General features: G+C 37.5%; 2 protein-coding genes across 2 annotated transcripts; one reads left to right on the top strand and one right to left on the bottom strand.

Moving 5' to 3' along the window:
* Positions 1-9: 9 nt before the first annotated feature.
* On the bottom strand, positions 10-4,289 carry LOC135071787 (pleckstrin homology domain-containing family A member 3-like). The gene is made up of 6 exons (XM_063965613.1): positions 4,179-4,289; positions 3,989-4,105; positions 3,744-3,893; positions 3,328-3,458; positions 2,849-2,981; positions 10-920 (listed from the first exon to the last, which is right to left on the bottom strand). Exons 1-6 carry the CDS (start codon positions 4,216-4,218, stop codon positions 829-831), a joined length of 663 nt encoding a protein of 220 aa, XP_063821683.1. The 5' UTR covers positions 4,219-4,289; the 3' UTR covers positions 10-828.
* Positions 4,290-11,948: 7,659 nt separating this feature from the next.
* On the top strand, positions 11,949-13,610 carry LOC135072236 (uncharacterized). Its single transcript, XM_063966179.1, has 3 exons — positions 11,949-12,134; positions 12,217-12,515; positions 12,656-13,610. Exons 1-3 carry the CDS (start codon positions 12,074-12,076, stop codon positions 12,725-12,727), a joined length of 432 nt encoding a protein of 143 aa, XP_063822249.1. The 5' UTR covers positions 11,949-12,073; the 3' UTR covers positions 12,728-13,610.
* The last annotated feature ends 7,940 nt before the right edge of the window (positions 13,611-21,550 follow it).

Genomic DNA, 21,550 nt, shown 5'->3' with positions numbered 1-21,550 from the left:
ATCTATCTACCCAACCACTCATTAAAATTTACACATCACAAGAGACTAATGCATGGAGCCCAAACCCCATAAAAAGACTTCAGGCGCGCGGACACGGGTGACTTTTGTCACCGTGAAAGTATGTCGCTTTTTTTCTCTTTATAAGGGTGTATACGAAGTGGCTTTTCTTCCTCATTCCGTTACATAAACACAAAGATAAGGACTCAATACAAAATTGTGCATTACATAATCAATAGGACAAGAGAATTCATAACTCAGTTTAAAAAAATCAATAAATTAAATACCTACATGAATAAGAATGTACTGTAGAATAAATAATTTTGTCATGTGCTTATAGCATCTATGCTTTTGTGTACACAGAATTAGTATTAATTATTATTATGTGTCTAAGTACTAGTAGAATAAACAATTTACATATTTCTATCCAAAAATATCTACATTTTACACTGATATTTTTTATTACACAACGCATTTTCGTAGCATAAATTAATGTTATCAACAATTAATTCATTTTTAGTGTTACACATAGTAATTTAAATACATACAAGCTGCTATTTTTATAATGAGATAATATTACTCAAGGCCATTTTTACAGTTAAATACAGTTGCCATTACTTATCAAGTTTATTGTGGAACAATAAATTCCATTATTTTTTTATGAACAATAAAAAAACAGTTATTTGACTCCTAATGCCCAATGTTTTTAAATGACCCCACAATATTTCAAAAATATATTTTTTATACAAAAGTAACTAACACTAAATTTTCTGTTTCTGATAATTTTTACAAGTGTTTTTTTTAAGCATTATGATAAATTGTTCCAGTTTTTCATCTATTTTCCTGAGATAGAGATCTACTAAGACTCTGTTTTGAAGTTTTATTGTTCAGTTGTGATTTGTTCAAACTGTTTGGTTTGGGTGTAGGGTTTCTGATTTCTCGACTTATTTTTTTTCTCGAGTTTCGGGAATTCTCGAGGCCAAAGTCTCGAGTTTTCTCGGGTCTCGAGTCTTTTAATTAAAACTGTTGAAATCGGTTGAAATTTAATAAAAACACGGGTTTTTATTAATGTTATAATGTGTCTGGGTTATAATCAATAATACCTACTTTAACCCTTCATTTGGCAAGACACAAATTGTTTGATTTTTTCAATAAAATCTATTTAGACCTAATTGTTGCTATCAAATAAAGTTAAGAAAAATAGTAAAAAAAATATTTGGTTAGTATTTTCGCGAAAAACGATTGTTGCTTATTTACCACATTGCCAAATAGGGGTACTTAAATAAAACATTGAGATATATTATAGAATTAAGTTTTTTATATGAAAATCTTAAAAAAATCAATCGTATTTTACATTTTATGCATTAAACTTTTTTTTGGCCATTTTCGCAAAGCCGACAACGACCTTTTTTTCCAACATTTGATAGATGACGTATGTCATCATACTTCACGATCAATATGCCAAGCCAAGGTTGGCTTTTTATTTTCTCTTTAGCTTCTGAAACTGGTATGTTACCGTTATCTGCTATAGTTGTTGACTTCAACGCAAGAAAAATGTGTTTATCATTTAAATCAGTTCAGCGATATAAGCTTGAAGACAGACAACACAGAGACAGACAGCAAATTCTTCCTCTCTCCTAAAATGCTGTGCCCGACAGGGTCCATAATTGCATCAAAAGTAATTACTATTACCATCTCTATAACATTATTCATGTAATACATGATTGATTTATTGTGTATTGACACTCCTTTGTATTAACAAAAAGGTAAACCTATTTTGTTAGATGTTTGGCACTGTTGCTTCTAGGCAACATCGAGGTTCGGAAGCATGTATTGTATTAGAAAACACAGTTTCTACGCCAAATATTGCTTTATATGATTAGTTTGATTTATTGTGAATTAAATTTAGACAAAACAAAAACAATTAGAGATGATAAAATAGTACAAAATCATAAAACTTCCGTCTTTGTTATTCTCATTGCGCGTCATCTTGGCGTCTGACAGAAATATGGATATGAAATCACTCAAAACTCAGTCGACGACCGATTTACTAGTGTTTTGCTGAACTAAGCTTTGTAACAAAATCGAATGATTTGCACAAAACTTATTATTTGGTGCTGTAGAAATATTCAAAGTGGCTGTTGCTTAAAAGCATCACTGCCAAATGAAGGGTTAAAGTTTCAACAAAATCCGTTTAGTAGTTTTTGCGTGAAAGAGTAACAAATATCCAGACATCCACACAAACTTTCGCATTTATAATATTAGTAGGATAATTATAACTTGGTAATTAACTAAAGGAACAAAAGTCATAAAGTCGCGTGTACTTTAAGGATTAATAACCATAAATATCTGGAGCTCCAATTGAATCACTTGTTTTCCAAAGAACACAAGTCCAAATTAATTGAAAAATTACGATAATAAACCTACATTTACAAACAAAAAAAAAACTTTTAAATAAATTTTTAAACTTAAAGATAACGACTTGAATAAACGTATTTACGAGTACCTAAACTAACAGATAGTTAACAAAAAAAATCAGTCAGTTATACAAACATAATGAAATATAGCATACTCGTAGGTGAACATTATTAGTTTCGGTTAAGATCATTACTTGCAAATCAAATTAGTTAAAAAAAGGAGAGACTAGGCCAGTCTGAACGCAACGTTAACCTATTAAATAATTAAAAACTTACTTTTGTCTAAGAAAATAGGCTTTCAAGAATATTAAAGCTTCAAAATCGAAACTCGAGAATTCTCGAGCTCCGGTAATTTTTTTCTCGTCTCGAATGAAGCCAAATTTCTCGAGTTTTCTCGAGTTCGAGAAAGCTCGAGCAGAAACCCTATTTGGGTGGTACTATATTAGAAATAGGCATTTCAAATGGAGAATTACCAGTAGTACCGCTAGATAGCCTCATGATATCTTCTAGTGTTCTAATAAATGTATCGCAGGTTGCTGTTAGAAGACTAGACGCATCATCAATTTTCTGGAAATAAATCATAGTTACCAATTAAATAACACAATTTTTATTTGTGATTTGTGGTGTTAAAATAGCTATTTACTGTAGTTAAACAACACTGTTAGGTATAATCTGCTAAAAATTCACCATATTAGCCAACTGAGAAGCAGAATAAAATTCTTGTTATTTTTCTTAGGCTCGGTTGCACCATCTTACTTTAACTTTAACAAACGTCAGATATCTGTCAAACTCCATACAAAACACACCATTTATCGTTGAATTTACGGTCAAAGTTAGGTGGTGCAACTCAGCCTCAGATTGTGTTCTGCTAGACCATTTGTATGTAATGAAAGAATAAAATTAAATAAATTACCTGTAATTCAGGACCTCCTTCAGTATTGACTGCACTTTTGACAGCGTGCACTTGCTGCATCATCAAATCACAGTACAAACGTAGCTCAGACTTCTTGTGGCTCAGAGAGTTTGTTTCATCAAATGCTGTAACTGAATTTTTAAATCAGATAAATATGGCTTCAGAAGAAGATTGTTGGTTATATACCAAGTTCATTTTGTGGGATGTGCTGTAAAGTATGGGCTATCTAACTTAAGAAAGGTTATTTAACTTCAAATCGTAACGTTTTCATCATAAATTAAAACAACCTGAACCTTTATTCAGTTGTTTTTATTTTCTGCGACCCGCTTTTACCAGGGGGGCACCCGAGTGGCCCTTGGTCCTAGTAGTTTGTGCATCCCTGTCATAGGTATGACAATTTACTGTTTATGAATTACCTGTAGGTTCTGCCTTAGAGTCAACACATGCTTTTGCACTACCTAGTGCCACCAGCCACTTTTGCCTGTCTTGAGGTGATGGAGCTCTCAGGTACATGTGTTGCTGACCAGGTATAACAAGATCCAACCTTGTATTGTCAATGTTATTCACTGGAAATATTTTTAAAAGTATTATTATGTGTATTTACGATGGACTTCTAACAACTTTTGTTTATATTTTTTATGGATGACGAGATAAGACTTACCGTTTATTTGGCATACTGATACTTTCACAGATCCTTTGCAGCCTTGATTTACTTCTTCCTGAGATTTGTAATATGAAAGAATACCATTTTCTAAGATAAACCACCTTGTTTGCCAACCTAAACAAGAATTAAAAATTATTAAAGAAATACTACTCTAGCCGCATAAACCAGTGAATGTAATGCCACAAACCATTCCAATAATTAGTCCATTTCCATAAAATTCCTTCCATGACAATTTTTGAGATTATGTTATTCCAATAAGAATTTACAAGAATTTTTTCTGACTGCTGTCTTGTTGGATAGAAAATGTCAACATTGTCAACCAACCATTTTATATCTGCACATGACAGTTGACATAAGTGTTTGAAATCATAAATTGAAATATCGATTCAAAAGTAATATCGATGGAAATCATGTCCAAAGATAGTACAAAATAATAGAAACCCCAAGAACGAACAACTCTCGCAATCGCAAGTTCAAGTTCAAAGTAAAGCTGACCTGAGCCCCGATTACGGTAACTTTTAACGTCTACAATCCAGACGCGTTTCTGATTCTGCAATACGATTGGTCAAAACAGCTGACGTACGCTGTTGAACGACCAATCGTATCGCAGAATCGAGAAGCGTGTCTGGATTGTTGACGTTAAAAATTACCGTAATCGGGGCTTTGAGGCTCTGAGCCCGTCTAAAATTCTTATAATCGAAATTAAATGATTTAAACTACAAATAAAAATGATTCAAACGCTACTAGTTTTTAGGTTCAAATTCGACTGCTCTAGTGGACGCACGGAACGGCAACGTCGCAGTCGACCCACATTATTTGAATTATTTGGCGGGAAAATAGTTTTTGGCTTTTAATTCTGAAACTAAGAGGCCTAGAGATTTGAAATTATGTCTCGTGTGTACTTTAATTATAACGAATTATTTGATCTTTAAAACGCAACTCTAACTTATACGGTTTTAATAATCCACCGTGTGTTACGTGTCACCAGTTTACACATACATATCGGTTCGTAGTTCGAAAACGGTTCGAGATAAAGCTTTGAAAGATTTGAAGTCGGGTTTTGTTATTCGACTTTAATTTATGAGATATAAAACATTGATGTAGCTTAAATATTTACAAAGATACAGATGTGTAAGCTGGAGACACGGTACTCCAGCTCGCACATAGTTTTTTGATCGTGGTTTTAACAGTATTTGAGCTAAAGTCTTGAAAATTGGAAAGCCTACTATTTGGATTCGACTGTAATTTTTGAGGTATAATACATTATCGTAGCATAAATATTTACGAAGATACAGATGTGTCAGCTGGGGACACGTGTCCTCAGCTTACACACAGAAAACAACTCATAGTTATGAAGTTCTAATGGCTCTAATTGAATGACTGAGAGGTTTGATGACTCTATAATTAGAGTCATCAAGCCTAATGGCTTTTATTGATGGTATACTTGGAATTGCTCTAGGGCCAATGAGGAAGTTGGAGACATTCAGGTTAATTATTGCGCGATTCAGCGTGCACTATGAGTTTACGTTAGTCTGCTTTATAAGGTTACTTTTATGTATCTTTATATAATTTTATACGATCTTTGCCGACATGTTGTTTTTGATCTGTGCCAAAGCTTCACTGCTGCCATGAAGCTAAAGATAAAAATGGAGGGCAAAGTTGGAACAAAAACTTGAGTCAAATACCTACTTATATCTATCTCGCTCTCTGCGGCCCTACCTCTCTTTTTAGTGTGAACTGTAGTATTGCTATCTTCTGATTTAAATCTCCTTGTAAATTCTTCGAAATAGCCAATTCACTAACCAAATCAGAAGTTAAACAAATAAATAATTAATATTTGAAACTAAGATTACCTAGTTAAATAAAAATTCACAAAATTGTCGGCCATTTAGGCTTAATGTGTTGGCGAATCAGGGAATTACAATCCCAATTCCTGGGTAATCGGTACCATGTGGCAACATCGGCCCAATCCGGCCCATCATGGCGGTTGTTTACTATTTTGTTTATTAAGCAGTGTGATGGTTGTATTCGTTTATTAATCTAAAGTTCTAACTTATAACAATCATCAGCACAGAAGAATAGGTGTGGGACACGGAAGATATTAATTATTCGCGAAAACGACGCGTAGTCGGCGCGTGATAGCCTGCGACTGGCCGACCGCGGGGCGCGGGCGGCGTGGAGAGCCGAGCGAGTACGAAGTGCCGCGGAATACCACGAGTGTCCTAGAGTTCGCGCGGTTGTAGCGCGATTATTCGACTTCGTTTCGCCTTACATCCTCCCCCTCTAACCCAGGCGTTGCGTCCCCGAAGCCGGGTTAGCCTTACGAGGTCTTCCTCTCTTACGTTTCTCCTGAACGGGAGCTTGGATGGGGCCAACGAACGGCGTCAACAACGAAACGTGATACCTCCCTAGCGAGACGCCGTCACTTATGCGCTCCAAAGCGTATGTCGTACTACCGATCACCCCCTGAATACGGTACGGTCCGTCGCGACGAGGGATGAACTTCGGGGTCTGCCCTTTGCTCGTATCGTTAAGACCCTGGGTCTTAAGCAGTACGAGATCCCCTACCTTGTAGTCCGGCGCGGGGCGACGACTTTCATCGGCGTACTTCTTCTGAACTTCCTGGGCTTTCTCGTGCACATCCCGTGCATCGAGCAGCACGGCTGAAAGCTTCTTGAGGAACGGAGTAATCGACAAGACCACATTGTCGTTCTCGACGATGGCCCGCATGTCAGACAATACATCGGCGGGCGCGCGCATCTCGCGCCCGAAGTTAAGATAAGCGGGGGACTGCCCCGTGCTTGCAGTGAACGCGGAGTTCATAGCAAAACGAATAGCGGGAAGGTGACTATCCCAGGAATCGTGTTCCTTGCCAACTAGAATCGCAAGCTGTGGTTTAAGGTCGCGGTTCTTCCGCTCGACAGGGTTGGACTCCGGATGGTAGAATGACGTCAGGGCCTGCTTGATGCCCATGACGTGGCACGTCTGCTGCATCACTTCGCTCACAAACTGTACGCCGTTATCACTGATGAGCCTTCTGGGCGTCCCATAACGTAGATACACCTCGTTCACCAGTGTTTTGGCGCACTCTTCGCTAGTGGCGGATGAGAGGGCGAATAACTCAACCCATCTAGTACATGTGTCCTCCACTATGAGGATCCATTTATTGCCGGAAGATGTCTCCGGTAGGGGCCCGAAAAGGTCCACCGCGAGCACCTCGAAGCGGCGTGACATCGCCGGAACTTGCAGTAGGCCGGCGGGTTTTCGCGTGTCTACCTTATATCGTTGACATGCGGCACAATTTTTGATGTACTGAGCGACGTAAGTCCTCATTCCGGGCCAGTAATATTTACCTGCGAGACGCTGCAAAGTTCGTTCTACACCGAAATGGCCGGCTGTGGGAGCGTCATGATACTCAGCTAGCACGTCCTTGCGCTCCTGTTCCGGTACCACCAAACTGGCGTCATCGTCATCTTCATTGTCGGGACCATAACGGTACAACACGCCGTCAACCAATACGTACCCTTTATCTGCCCAGGGCCTCCCCCTAAAGGGATCGTCGGATTCCAGCGCTTCGACGATCTTACAAATCTCCGGGTCCTTCAACTGGCCGTCTCTGACGTCTTTAGGGCTGCGTGTGGGTAGGTCAACCACGGCGAGGCACAAGTCGCACTCGGTCCCTTCACTTCCTTCCATCGCGCATGAAGGACGTGACAGTGTGTCTGCAATCACGTTTGCCTTACCGGGTGTGTACTCAATCTTCAGGTTATATTCCTGGAGACTGAGCGCCCACCTGGCCAGGCGGCCGCTTGGCGATTTCAAACTCATGAGCCACCTGAGCGGCTGGTGATCGGACTTAACTGTCACGTCGGCGCCGTCAATATACCCTCTAAACTTCGACACCGCCCATACTACGGCGAGTGCCTCTCTCTCTGTCGTATTATAATTCTTCTCAGCGGCCGTGAGGAGGCGACTGGCGTACTCGACGGGTCGCTCATCGGTCCCCTCCCCCTGGAGCAGAGCCGCCCCAAGCGCGTAGCCGCTGCTGTCGGTCCTAAGGACAAATGGTTTCGTTCCGTCAGCCTGACGGAGAATAGGAGCCGAAACCAAGAGAGATTTGATAGTCTCGAAAGCGCTCTGCTGCTCGGGGCCCCACTCCCAGGTGCTCCCTTTCTTCAGCAGAGAAGTCAGCGGTCTACTTACCTCGGCATAACCCGGTATGAAGCGCCTGAACCAGCTCGAGGTTTGCAGGAAACACTTCAGGTGCTTTACGTTCTGAGGGGGCGGCATGCTGGTTATAGCAGACGTCTTGTCTGGGTCCATGCGAATGCCACCTGGTACGATGACATGGCCGAGAAACTTCACGGCATCTCGGGCGAAGTGGCTCTTTTCGCGGTTCACCCGCAGGTTGAACATAGCAAGGCGGTCGAACACAGCTTCCAGGTCTGCGAGGTGTCTATCAAAGGACCCTTCAGACAGAATCAATAGATCATCTAGATACGCGAGCAGGGTTATACCCGGTAAGTTTGACTTGAACCGGTCGATCAATCTCTGAAAAGTTGCTCCAGAATTTCGGAGACCCATGGGCATGCGCTTGAATCTGAAGGTGCCCAGCGGTGTCGTGAATGAGGTAAGGTCCCTATGGTCGGGGTCAACGCTTACCTGGAAATATCCGGATCTTAAATCTAAGGTAGTCATGTACTTGGAGGTCTTCGCCGCGTGGAGCACGTCTTCGATCCTGGGAAGTGGGTATCGGTCAGGCTCCGTGACTGCGTTTAGCTTGCGATAGTCAACGCAAAGCCTGTAGCTCCCATCCTTCTTCTTCACCAGGACGACGTTGGAGGCCCACGGTGACTCGCATTCCTCGATGACGTCGGCGCTGAGCAGCTTTTGCAGCTCCTTCTCCAAAGCTTCTTTCTTGGACGGCGACAACCTGTAGGATGGCGAGGCAAGGGGTTCCTGGTTATCTCTTACCTTGATTTTATGGCAGGCGAAGTCCGTGGGAGGCCCATCCGCAGCAAACTGGGTCGCTCTGCTACGCAGAAATGCGTTGAGTGCGTTCCTGTGCTCTGGCGGTAACTTCGTGCCCTCATCATCGCGCAAGGAGACGTCGGAGATATCGGCCTGCATCAGCTCTGTGCTATTTAAACTAAAAGATTGCACGAGAGGAAAAATATGTTCAGGACTATCAGCGAAGAACCATGACTCCTGTGCCAAGTCCAGTGTGACCCCAGCCTTAGCGATAAAATCACGACCCAACAACGTTCGAGTATTTTCACCTGGGAACACTACGAACTCGGTGTCAACCTGCCGTCCCTCTAAAATCACGGGTACCGTCGCCGTGAGAACCGTTTTCACCTGGCGGGAACCGACCGCGAGTCCTATGGTTCGCTCCGCCTCGTGAAACTGTACACCAACCGACCTCAAAATAGAGTACAACAAGGAACCAGCAACGCAGCACGTAGCCCCTGTGTCGAGTATGGCGACACCTACCCTATTCGCGATAGTGACCGATACCATAGCGTGTGACGGCGTCGTCGCGTGAGTTTCGCGTGAGACGTTCTCACCGTTCACTATATTAAAATCGGATCGCGCCGCGGGTGGCTGTTTTCCGCTACAATTCTCGCATTTCGACTTAACAACACCGGGTTGGCCGCATCCATAACAACGCAAATTACTAGCCCCAATACTGGTACTTTTACCCTCTGAAACCGTGCTAGTCGGTTGTTGTTTATTATTTTTACTCTGAAAATTACGACAATCTGCTAAAACGTGACCATAAAATTTACAAAACGAACATCGAACGCGCTTATCACGTTTCAAATTCTCGTTCGAGTTTAAAGTGAGTTGCGGTGCGACGGTACCGCACGAACTCGTGGTAACCATGGTAACGCTGCGATCGCGCTCGCTCGACTCAAGTTGATGACCCCGGTCGCGCGGCGCGGCGTGCGATGATCGCGACAAGTTTTGACTTGCCGATTTCGTCGTAGAAATCGGGTTTGCGGCGTACGTACTGAGATTTAATTCGACAATAGAATCTTCTATGGCCCTTACCTTTTCTATCACAATATCAATATCGTTAACATCATCTCTAGGTAATCGCTTTCTCACACGTCGATGTAAAAGGCCGTAAATTAGATCTAATTGCATACACATCGGCACTGCGTATGGTAATTTAGCAAACAAAGACCGCACTTTACACACAAACACTTCTGCACGTTCAGAGTCTTTCTGTTCCGTGTTGACGATCTCACGTAGTACTTTGTATGGCGGCTGCTGCATCCCGTACATGGCGCGAAGTCGCGCCACGGCGTCGGGCCAGGTGTGCACGCTGGCGCGCGCGCCGCGCCACCACACGGCCGCGTCGCCCTCCAGCAGTATGGGCAGGCCGCGCAGCGCGTGCTCGTCGCTGACGCCCGCGCACTCCTTGTACACCTGCACCGCGTCGATGAACGCCTCCAGTGCCTCCGCGTCGCGCGACCTCCCGTCAAAACGTGCAGTGCACTTGGCGAAGTTGCCGGTGACCGCGGACGAGTAGGCGCTAGGCGGACGGATGTCGGGCGTTGGCGTCGATGTCGGTGGGTTCCCGGAGCAGCCGCTGAAAGCCCTCAGGGTTTCCACTAGGGTTCTGTTGGTTTCCGCTTGCATTCTGACGAAGGACTCCATGAAACCGGCTAACACGGTCTCCGTGGTCGCACTCGTAGAAGCGCCGCCGGCGCCGCCAGGCGCTCCGGCGGGGACGGGGGCGGGGGCGCTCATGGCGCGCGGCTCCGCCTGGTCGTAGTATTCAGGCTCGCTCGTGTCGTCGCTCATAATATCTTCAGTCGGTAGTACTTTAGCGTTCCGTAGTTCCATCGGCATGGTAACAGTTCGTCACGTAACTTATGTTGTTTTCACTTATTGAAACATAGGTTATAGGTAAGTCTATCGCGGCACTCGCGACGAAACTTCTCGAAAATCTCAAGGTGAATTCGAAGCCACGAGTTGGGCAGCCACTGTGATGGTTGTATTCGTTTATTAATCTAAAGTTCTAACTTATAACAATCATCAGCACAGAAGAATAGGTGTGGGACACGGAAGATATTAATTATTCGCGAAAACGACGCGTAGTCGGCGCGTGATAGCCTGCGACTGGCCGACCGCGGGGCGCGGGCGGCGTGGAGAGCCGAGCGAGTACGAAGTGCCGCGGAATACCACGAGTGTCCTAGAGTTCGCGCGGTTGTAGCGCGATTATTCGACTTCGTTTCGCCTTACAGCAGTTAATTTCGTTTGAGATTGTTTACAGGAAATAATCATTGTTTTATCACAAGAATTGGTGCAAAATTTTGTAGTGCGTGGTTGCGGTAGTACGTGGTGTCCTGGAAGTGACATAAGATTCCACGCGTAAGTGTTTATTTCGTGATTTCCGACATTGGATCATTGTAAACATTTTTCACATTTTTTACAGTAATTTCTTCCTAAAACGCTTTACCAGTAATTACACTTATCATTTTTAATGATACCTATGTCAAGAAATAAAGATTTTACATTGGTTTCATTGAATTTGAGCAATTTTATATTTTTTGTTTATTTAGAAAGAGCAAGTCTGCCCACAGAGAGCGAGATAGTGATACTTAGTTTGTGCTTCAAGTAGGTATTCGGAGTGTGGCCTCCATTTTTATCTGTAGCTTCATGACTGCTGCCAACATGAGAACCGTATAAGGATGTTACTGATACAGTAATTACAGTATTAAATCGATATCGATATGTAAAATCATGTTTTACCACTTCTCTAGGGGGCTTTGGGTGGCACCATCTACCAAAAGCTTTGCTAATAGAACATAAGTACTACGTATTATTGTTGCTATAAATATAAGAAATTTCAGTCAAAAACTTATTGTTATAGTTAATTTGGAAATTAACGACTGTTAAAAACATAATTATTATAGTTATTCTGGATTATCGATATAAAATCACACACAGTCACACACATCCTTAGTCCATTGACGGGTGTGGTTGGTTTGTCTTCTATTGTTTACATCCGTTTTCTTTTTTCTTTGATAAAGATTTAAATGAAAAATTGCATAATTTAATAGATTAATCATGACCAAGTTTTATCCCAACGTTATCATTTTTATATTTACCATCACCACCTTAGGAAAAGGTAAAACTTACAAAGATATGACAAAATATTTGTTACTAAATTTGCCGTTTTATTTTGGATTAATTTATAAAATTTGTTTTAGTTTTGGGACTTGAGTGCTATGTTTGTGAGAACCAAGAGGATAACAATGAGAAATGTGTTAAGACAATCATAACTTGTGAACATAACCAAGATGTGTGTCTTACTGAAATCAGATGGGGTAGCACTCCCTATTGGTCCCAAGGAGCTAAAAAGCAATATTACGTTTCTAAAAGATGTTCTAATAAGACTGAATGTGCATTGACTAGGCAACATTATATGCCTTTATGTACCCATATTTGGTATCAGGATTGGGTTTGTTCCGATTGCTGTCAAGGGGATCGTTGCAATTACTATGTCATTGTGAGTAGCTATTTATAAAACGTGTGTTCAGTTAAAGCTCTGCACTGTGCTCAGTGCTCTGGACTGAACACATCTAAAATGTATTTGCAATTGTTTTGCCCAACGGTCTGAGATTTACATTTGTGTGCTTTCTTTTTCAGAGTGGAACCTATGGACTAAAACCTGTTCTCAGTATTTTAAGTGGTATCTTCCTTTTACAACTTATACTGTAAGCAAATAGTTACTCATTTCTACCGATGAATGGCATTTTAATAATACTTTTAAAAAAAGATGACCTTAGTAAGTGGTGATTTCATGGAAAAATTACTTACTGCACACTAGGTACTTTAATTTTCAAAAGCTGTCACAACCCACAATAAATTTTATTTTTTAATGTTTGTTGAAAATTGGTCTGTCCAATTTTTGTCACCAAAAATTTAATACTTGAATTTTCCAATAGCAGGCTTAAATTTATAATTTATGTCTGGTTAAACATTGTAATATGTATTCTTAGTCTAAAAGCACATTATAATAAACTATTTCTTGCTGAGATTTCTGTACTTATGTCATATTGAGTGTCTATATTTATGTAATTGAAAAAAAAAAAACAAGCTACTTGTGTAGTCACAATATTTGGATAAAATATAATGATTATTTATCCAACTACTGTGTAGTGTAGCTTATTTTATAACAATGGATTTTATTTTTGGTCAATGTTATGAAATGGATTTTTACTGACTGAAAATGTCTCCTTTTAATCCTTCTTTTCTTATTGTGTATAGACTATGTAAATTATCCGTCCAAGTATTTTTAAGCATAAAGTAAAAAGTTGACCCAGTTTTATGTCTAAGTAAAATTTTATATTAATTTTAATCATTTTAACTGTAGCTACAGATGTACTTTCTAGATCTGATTAAATTGTTTGTAAGTAGGTAATTAAGCAAATGGTAGCAATATAAGTGCACAATTACAAACTTAAATTCAAAGAGGGTTTAAAAAGGATTTTTTTATTTGTACCTATTTTAAGTAGAAATGAAATTACCTCTAATGCCTTCCAACTAATGTGTTACTTGAGATGTAATGCCTTTTTTTTTAATAAACTTTGATAACAAATAATATTGATATTTTTTTCTTAACATTTACCTAATTGTTTTTATCATAAGCCACGTCCACACACGTAGGCACAATAGTCGATTTGATTCCGCCAGGTTTATGAAAGGTCACCCACAAGGTGGACCGACGACATCATATAGGTAGCAGGAAAGCGCTGGACGCAGGCCGCTACCAACCGGGTAACATGGAAAGCATTGGGGGAGGCCTATGTTCAGCAGTGGACGACGTCCACTGGACGTCCTATGGCTGAGATGATGATGAGGTCTATGAAAAATAAAATAGTCGACTAACTCGTTCTAGGCCTCCTGCAAAATGTTATAAAATTAGGCGTATAATCTAAGAGCTAGTGAACGCTAGACCTAGGGTCATTTCGCCTGTTCGCGTCCATTTAGTGCAGTTGGCAAGTTTGACGGCGATAATAAAAATACCCCAGCACTCATTTCTATGACAAATTTGTGTAATGTATTCATTATATCGTCAGTTGCAGGTTCACTTGGGGTAACTGACAAAATACGGTTTTTGAGTTAAATATACAGTTTTTCTTAGTTTTTTCTGCTCTTTCGAATGGTATACGTAAGAAAATTCTAGCTTTAAAAAAATTACAATTACACGGACATTTTCAGGTGTAAAGTTTTCAGATTTCCTTCACAATTTTGGTGTAACTGACATTGTAATAATTTTACCAGGTTGAATTGGTGTATCTGTAATAATGTAAAAATTTTGCTACAAAACTTTGCAATTACACTGATTTGCCAAGGTTTATAACATGAAATAAAATAGGAATTTAGAAAGTTTTAAGGCATATTACATTATTATTATACCAGCAGTATCAGTTAAAGAAGTTAAAGTTAGCTCAACAAAAAAAAATATTGAAATTGAGGAACTATCCAGCCAACTAGGCGTCACTGCGCGTTGCTAACATTAACCTGTTGTTACTCTGTTACTTTCACTGTTGTAGTACTCATGACCTTAATTCAACATTGCTATATAGGTGGGAAATTAAATCCATTTTGTTTTCAGTTTAAGTTGCCCTGTAGAGCTAAATACGGTATTGGTAAGTCAAAGCTTAAAAAAATACTCAAATTACTTAGTTTCACAGTAATACTTTAGTTATTTCAATATTTCTGTCTTAAAAAAATTAAATACACATATTTTCTTGATTTCCGTGGCTTTTTTAACATTTTTTTTTATGAATAAAATAAAAGTTACTTCTAATAAAATTTAAAAAAATATAAAGAAAACGATAAAATGATATTTTTTTCATGAATTCTCTTATTTTTTAATACTTTTACATAAATTATACAGCAACTAAGTAAACAAAACCCAGCAAATATATCAAATTCTTTTAAATTTGGCAGTACTTACACCAATTTGACCTATGTTTTTTCCAAAAGTTTGGTATAAAATTAGTGTAACTGTCAAAAGTACAAAAATACATTGGTGTAACTGCAATTTATTTCCTTAACTAAGACATATTAGATAATTCTTTTTATTTAATCTAAAACCGCTTAGAATTCTAAGCATTTCTGTAAAAACAGATCTAAAAAAGGTTAAATAGGAAAAAAGTTATGTCCGATTTAAGACGAAAAAAAACTTTAAACGGCTCTACTGAAAAACTGTATTTTGTCAGTTACCCCAAGTGAACCTGCAACTGACGATATGGGTCATTCCATAAAAATCTGTATATTTTCGACGTCATTTTGTCCGTAACTTTTTTAAGATGCTTTTGAATACTTTATTAGTGTAAATTATTGTTTATTAATTAATTATGTTATGTCTAAAAGGGCCAGTCACTTTATGCTTTATTTTAGGAGAAATTGTAATTTTCAATTTTTTCATACTACATTACTCCTATATGACTTCTAATAAAGTATAAAACTTATAACCTTAACATTCATAGATAAGTTAATACACATAATGTAGTTGTTTTGTTATTATCACTAGGGGAGAGGGGGGCAGCTTTGAACAATTTTCATAGTTTATTAAATATCTTCTAAATTTCACTGATTTCATTAATTTTTTCTTCCTAGATAGAGGTCATGGTTATCACACAACAAAATAATGATGTTCTTCTTAATTGTTCATGAACGCTTATTAAGATATTTACATTTTTGCACAGACCTGTAAATGTTCAAAACTGCCCCGTAGTCGGGGCAGCCTTGAACACGCCTGGGGCAGTTTTGAATTAGTATTTTTTTCAATGAAATAAAACTGAATATTTATGAATATGTATTTTTTAAATAATTAATAAATAAAATTCTAAATGATCAGTGTCATTTGGGATCAATTTAAAATGTTTATTTTATTTTAAATCACTCTGTACAAAGTAACACAAAACTTAGGGATATTATTAAAAAAAAGTAAATATAAGATATATCAATTAACTAAATACTAATAAACTTTCTGTTTAATGACACATCAAAGACAAAACTGCATAATTTTAAAAATATCAATCAACTACTAAAACTAGCTTTTGCCTGGACTTCACCCAGCTTGAAATTTTATCTGTTACAGTAAAGCAATCTGCTTATTTTTTATGTAAGAACCTTCTACGAACTATTAGAAAACTTAAAGTTTCATAATACCACTGAAAAAAGAAAATTGATAAAGTTCAAAGGTGCCCCAACCATTTCGTTCAAAGCTGCCCCATGGGTATATTTCCAGAAAAAAACATAAATTTCATAACGGAACATACTTTTATGTTGCAATTTCTTATCAAATCTTCATTGAAACTATTTACACTTCCATATAGTAAACAAACCACTCACTATTTTATAAAACTACGTCCACAAAAACCTTAGAACCAAAATAAAAAAGTGCGAAACTGGCAGTCAAAAACAAAAAAGCACTTTTACCGGTTAACCTACAGTTAAATATTAAAAATGAGATGTGACAGCTATGCGCATCAGTGCTGGCAATATAAATTATGATTTATACCATTGTAGCCTAAATCAGTGATTTTTAAATTCATTTGTTCTAAGCTGCCCCTGTCCAAAGCTGCCCCCCTCTCCCCTATATAAAAAACATCATTCCCTAACTAGTAATTTAGTCCCAAGTGCCGTTGAAAGCTAGGGCCTGACGCTCTAGGGACTGACGATTTGGAGTAAAACTTAACACAAATGCAGATTAACTTTATATTATAAGATGCTTAATACGATGTGCCGAAAATAGCCAAAAAACCACACGTAAATACTATTAAATTATATACAATTTCCTATTATAATCAATAAAGCTACTCAACTAGGGACTGACGAAGTGACTGGATTAACACATGTTTCGGTAACAACTGGCACGTTTGCACTAATTCAAAAAACGGCTACCGCAAAGCCAGTATGGTCTGAGGATAACTTCGTATCGTACTTTAAACTCAACTAAATGTCATTTACTCTAAATACATATTAAAGCGCAAAATTATAAAATCAGTGCGTGGCGAGGGAATGACGCTAAAAACTGTAGACTCTTTTTCAACTAAAGAAAATCAAATTATTGTTTATTGAAACCGCAAAATATTAATAGAATTTGGTGTAATATACATTTAAATAGATTATTCGTTAATTAAAACAAAGGATAAAGTTGATGTTTTTATAAATGTGGGTCCCAAAACACAAACTTTTGGAGTACGGACATGCCTAGGGAATGACGTTTTGGGTCATTCAAAAGGAATTTAAGATGTTTTAAAAACAGTTTCAAAAAATATAAATGGGTGATGAATAAAGCACATTGCGAGCTGTTATTTAACAATTTTGGAATAAAATATTAACAAATATTTCATGTGAAATGTGGCGCGGACTAAGAGTTGACATATTTTTGTGGAATGACCCGTATATTCTATTTTAAGATTAACTTTCAGTTGTATTAGAAACATCTTGCGTTTTCTTTTTAAATAGATAAACTTCAGAATTAGGCGTTATACCCAGTTTGCGTCCACAAAATCCAAATTGCGTCCACCCGTGGACCATTTAGCGTCCAGCAGCTTAGAAAAGGAATATAGGGGGGTCATTCCATGACAAATGTTACCGAGGGTGAAAAACTAAATATGTTCTATCCGCATTAAATCTGATGAATTTTGAAAGTAAACATTCCAAATTATAATGTGCAACAAAAAAAATCTGAAAGAAACAAGCAATTTTTAAGTTATTAGTCTTCAAAGTCTATACTTAAGTCAACTCTCTGAATGATCATTTTCTCTCTAATTATTGGTAATACGATTTAAAAAAAACTATCAATCTGTGAATTGTTTTGCCACGATATGATTTGAGGGTATTTATCATAGTATTGGTAGATAGCGTCATAGTCCCAAAAAAATTGATTATCATCAAGTTTTAAGTGTGTTTTCTTGTTACTTCGGCGATGTAACACCCGAAACAAAAAAACAGGTATTTGTTTTATTATTGTACTCTACACATGGATTAGGGTAACAATATTTGGTAAAAGTAAGGTCATGGTAGTAATGATTTCAAATACTAACTAATATCTGAGCATGATACTAATTTAGTATGTTTATTTCTTGATTAAAAACTGTAACACCCGAAACTTTTCGGGTATTACATTTTTATTTATATGTCGATAATGTGTGTATATTGCTTGGAGAAGTCAAAAAGTATTACTGTGAGGCTCCTTCGACCTCCCACTAGCGCTGGCATCGGAAAAGGAGTCATATTTCTCTATTTAAGACTTTTTTGAAATGTCGACTTAACACTTAAATTAAGGTATTGCTAAAAAGACTCGATGTTCGACATTTCCAATAAATATCGTAATTAGAAATTAAAGTAATGCTATTTCAAGCCAAAAACAATAGAAAAAGCTACATGCTGGGGAAAAATTAAACTTGAACTTTGTATATTATTTAAAAAAAGCTGCTACGTAATTTCACACCAGAATTCGCTCTATTTGTGTTTATTCGTTGTACTCCTTATTTTGTAGTACCTAGAGACTAATAAAACATCGATTTTATCGATAAAACGCGTTGAATTTTCGTACTCGTAACACCCGAAACAGAACCATTGTAACACCCGAAACAAAGAAAAAATTTATAAAAAAATAGTAAAACGTTTTATGTAACAGTGATTGTATGTTACGTGGTTTGTAAATTTCATACTTTAGAAGTCCTGTAAGTTTTAGGTATGATTCCTTAAGAAAATTCGCTAAATTTCGAGTAAATGCAGCAACAGTCAGAACATAGAGGCAAAATCTCGTAACGCCCGAAACGCACACTTTTCGACTCGTATTTTCGTTATCCTACATTTTAAGCTGTACAAACTTTATTATTTAGATAAAATAACTAAAAACGGACAGATTAAAGCACTAACATTATTAAAATACTATTTCAAAATACATGAAATTGTTAAATATGTGCGTACGAACGTAACACCCGAAACGATGGAATGACCCAGGGGTGATATTTTTAAGAATTAATAAAGAAAGATTGTATTTGAACAATTTCTTTATTTAACAATAAACTTAATTATTAAAAATCAACATTATCATCATTTAAAACTCACTTTAAAAAATAAAAATAATTCTTCTCAACATTGGTTTAAGTAAAAAATTCTTTATTTCTGGCCAAACATTTTTCAAACAATTTTTGACCTGGACGATCATCTTTGAAATTATTTTTGAACTCTCCGTCTCGAATTATTTTTTAACAGTATCCAACAATTCTTGCTTTTTACTGGAAATCCACATTTAGAAATGTTAAGAAGCCATTCAACTACTTTTGTATTATTGTTCCATTTTCTTCCCTAAACTTTGAATTTATGACGAATTTCATTATCTAATTACTACATGACGTGACATATCATTGGAAAGAAGAGAAGCTAGAGATGTTTTTAAAATCATTGGCAATCCACTATCACCTTTAATTTTTTTTAAATCGAATTCCAAGTTGAAATTTTTATCGTGTTTTGTACCTTTGTTAAACTTTCGCGGCTCGTAACTAGCTATCCAATCATTATCTGGATCTGAAATTGAATTTATTTGACTAAAGACATATTCGATATTAATATCAAATAACAAAAGCGGTTAAAAACACGCGAGAAAAAAAATTTAGGCAGTTTTTAGGTCAAATTTTGGAAAAAATTAAACAAGCACAAAAATATCAATTAAAATAAAAGTAGCTCACTTAGGGTCAGATGGGCGAACTTGTATTCTTAAAATGACCTTACCTATACACATTAATATTAAACAGTATGTTTTAAATTTTTTTTATAAGCAAGTATTTAACGAAAACAGTGGACGCAATTTGATTTATTATTATAGAGGATAGGTATAGTTTGCGTCCATTGTGGACGCAAAGTGGAAGTTTTGTAAAATCGATGTAGTAATTCGCGTCCACCTTATTTTATTCGTTAAATATAAAAAACATTACCAAATTCATAATAAACATTATACCTTTTTTCATCATTAAACTGTAGAAATAGCTATCTATCCTAAAATTCACATAAAACAATATAAAACTTACCATCAAACACGCCGCTGCACACTAATTTTTATCTAAACATGCAGCGCGTGTGAGCTTCCTTGTTGAACAGCCGAGACTAACTATTTTTCTAAACAGGAATGGTTGGACGCACAGGACTATTGTCTATGTGTGCGTGCCTCTTATACATTGACGTATTAGCGGTAATGACTTTTCGTTTGATTGGTGTGTTAGTTGACTTGTTTTCGAGGACTTTTAATAGGAGATCGGCAAAATGGACGCGAATTGGGCGATGGACGCGAACAGGCGAAATGACCCTACGTTATTTTAAAAAAGCTGAAAGTTTGTCAGCGCATGCTTCCCTTCCAACAAAAGTAAAAGTACGTTTTACGGTATATTTTATCTAATTTATACTGAATTCTTCTTTGCAGATTTGTGTGGATTTGACTGAATATTCTGCAAAGTCGAGCATAAAAAGTAAAATGTATTCGAGCCCTTTTTGACTCTAAAAATCGACATTCTGAATTTTACTAATGTTTAAACGTCATACCTTATTTAAAATTTACAAAACCTGGATACCGGTATTATCGATAATAAAATGTTTGATAAAACATTAGTGACTACTCTAATGTTTTTTTTTTATTTACTGACTGACCAACCATGAAGCTACAGATAAAAATGGAGGCCAGACTCCCAATACCTACTTGAAGCACAAACTAAGTATCAGTATCTCGCTCTCTGTGGGCAGACTTGCTCTTTCTAAATAAACAAAAAATATAAAATTGCTCAAATTCAATGAAACCAATGTAAAATCTTTATTTCTTGACATAGGTATCATTAAAAATGATAAGTGTAGTTACTGGTAAAACGTTTTAGGAAGAAATTACTGTAAAAAATGTGAAAAATGTTTACAATGATCCAATGTCGGAAATCACGAAATAAACACTTACGCGTGGAATCTTATGTCACTTCCAGGACAGCACGTATTACCGCAACCACGCACTACAAAATTTTGCACCAATTCTTGTGATAAAACAATGATTATTTCCTGTAAACAATCTCAAACGAAATTAACTGCTTAATAAACAAAATAGTAAACAACCGCCATGATGGGCCGGATTGGGCCGATGTTGCCACATGGTACCGATTACCCAGGAATTGGAATTGTAATTCCCTGATTCGCCAACACATTAAGCCTAAATGGCCGACAATTTTGTGATTTTTTATTTAACTAGGTAATCTTAGTTTCAAATATTAATTATTTATTTGTTTAACTTCTGATTTGGTTAGTGTATTGGCTATTTCGAAGAATTTACAAGGAGATTTAAATCAGAAGATAGCAATACTACAGTTCACACTAAAAAGAGAGGTAGGGCCGCAGAGAGCGAGATAGATATAAGTAGGTATTTGACTCAAGTTTTGTTCCAAACTCTGCCCTCCATTTTTATCTGTAGCTTCATGTGACCAACCAGAGTTTGACAAGTGACAATCTCCACTGCGGCGCTCGCTGTCCGCACTCCGCTGT

The sequence above is a fragment of the Ostrinia nubilalis genome, chromosome 5 (genome assembly GCF_963855985.1).
Source record: "Ostrinia nubilalis chromosome 5, ilOstNubi1.1, whole genome shotgun sequence".
In the NCBI taxonomy this organism is placed as follows: domain Eukaryota; kingdom Metazoa; phylum Arthropoda; class Insecta; order Lepidoptera; family Crambidae; genus Ostrinia; species Ostrinia nubilalis.
Note: the sequence above shows the minus strand (reverse complement) of the source record. Positions and strands in the feature narration are given on the sequence as shown.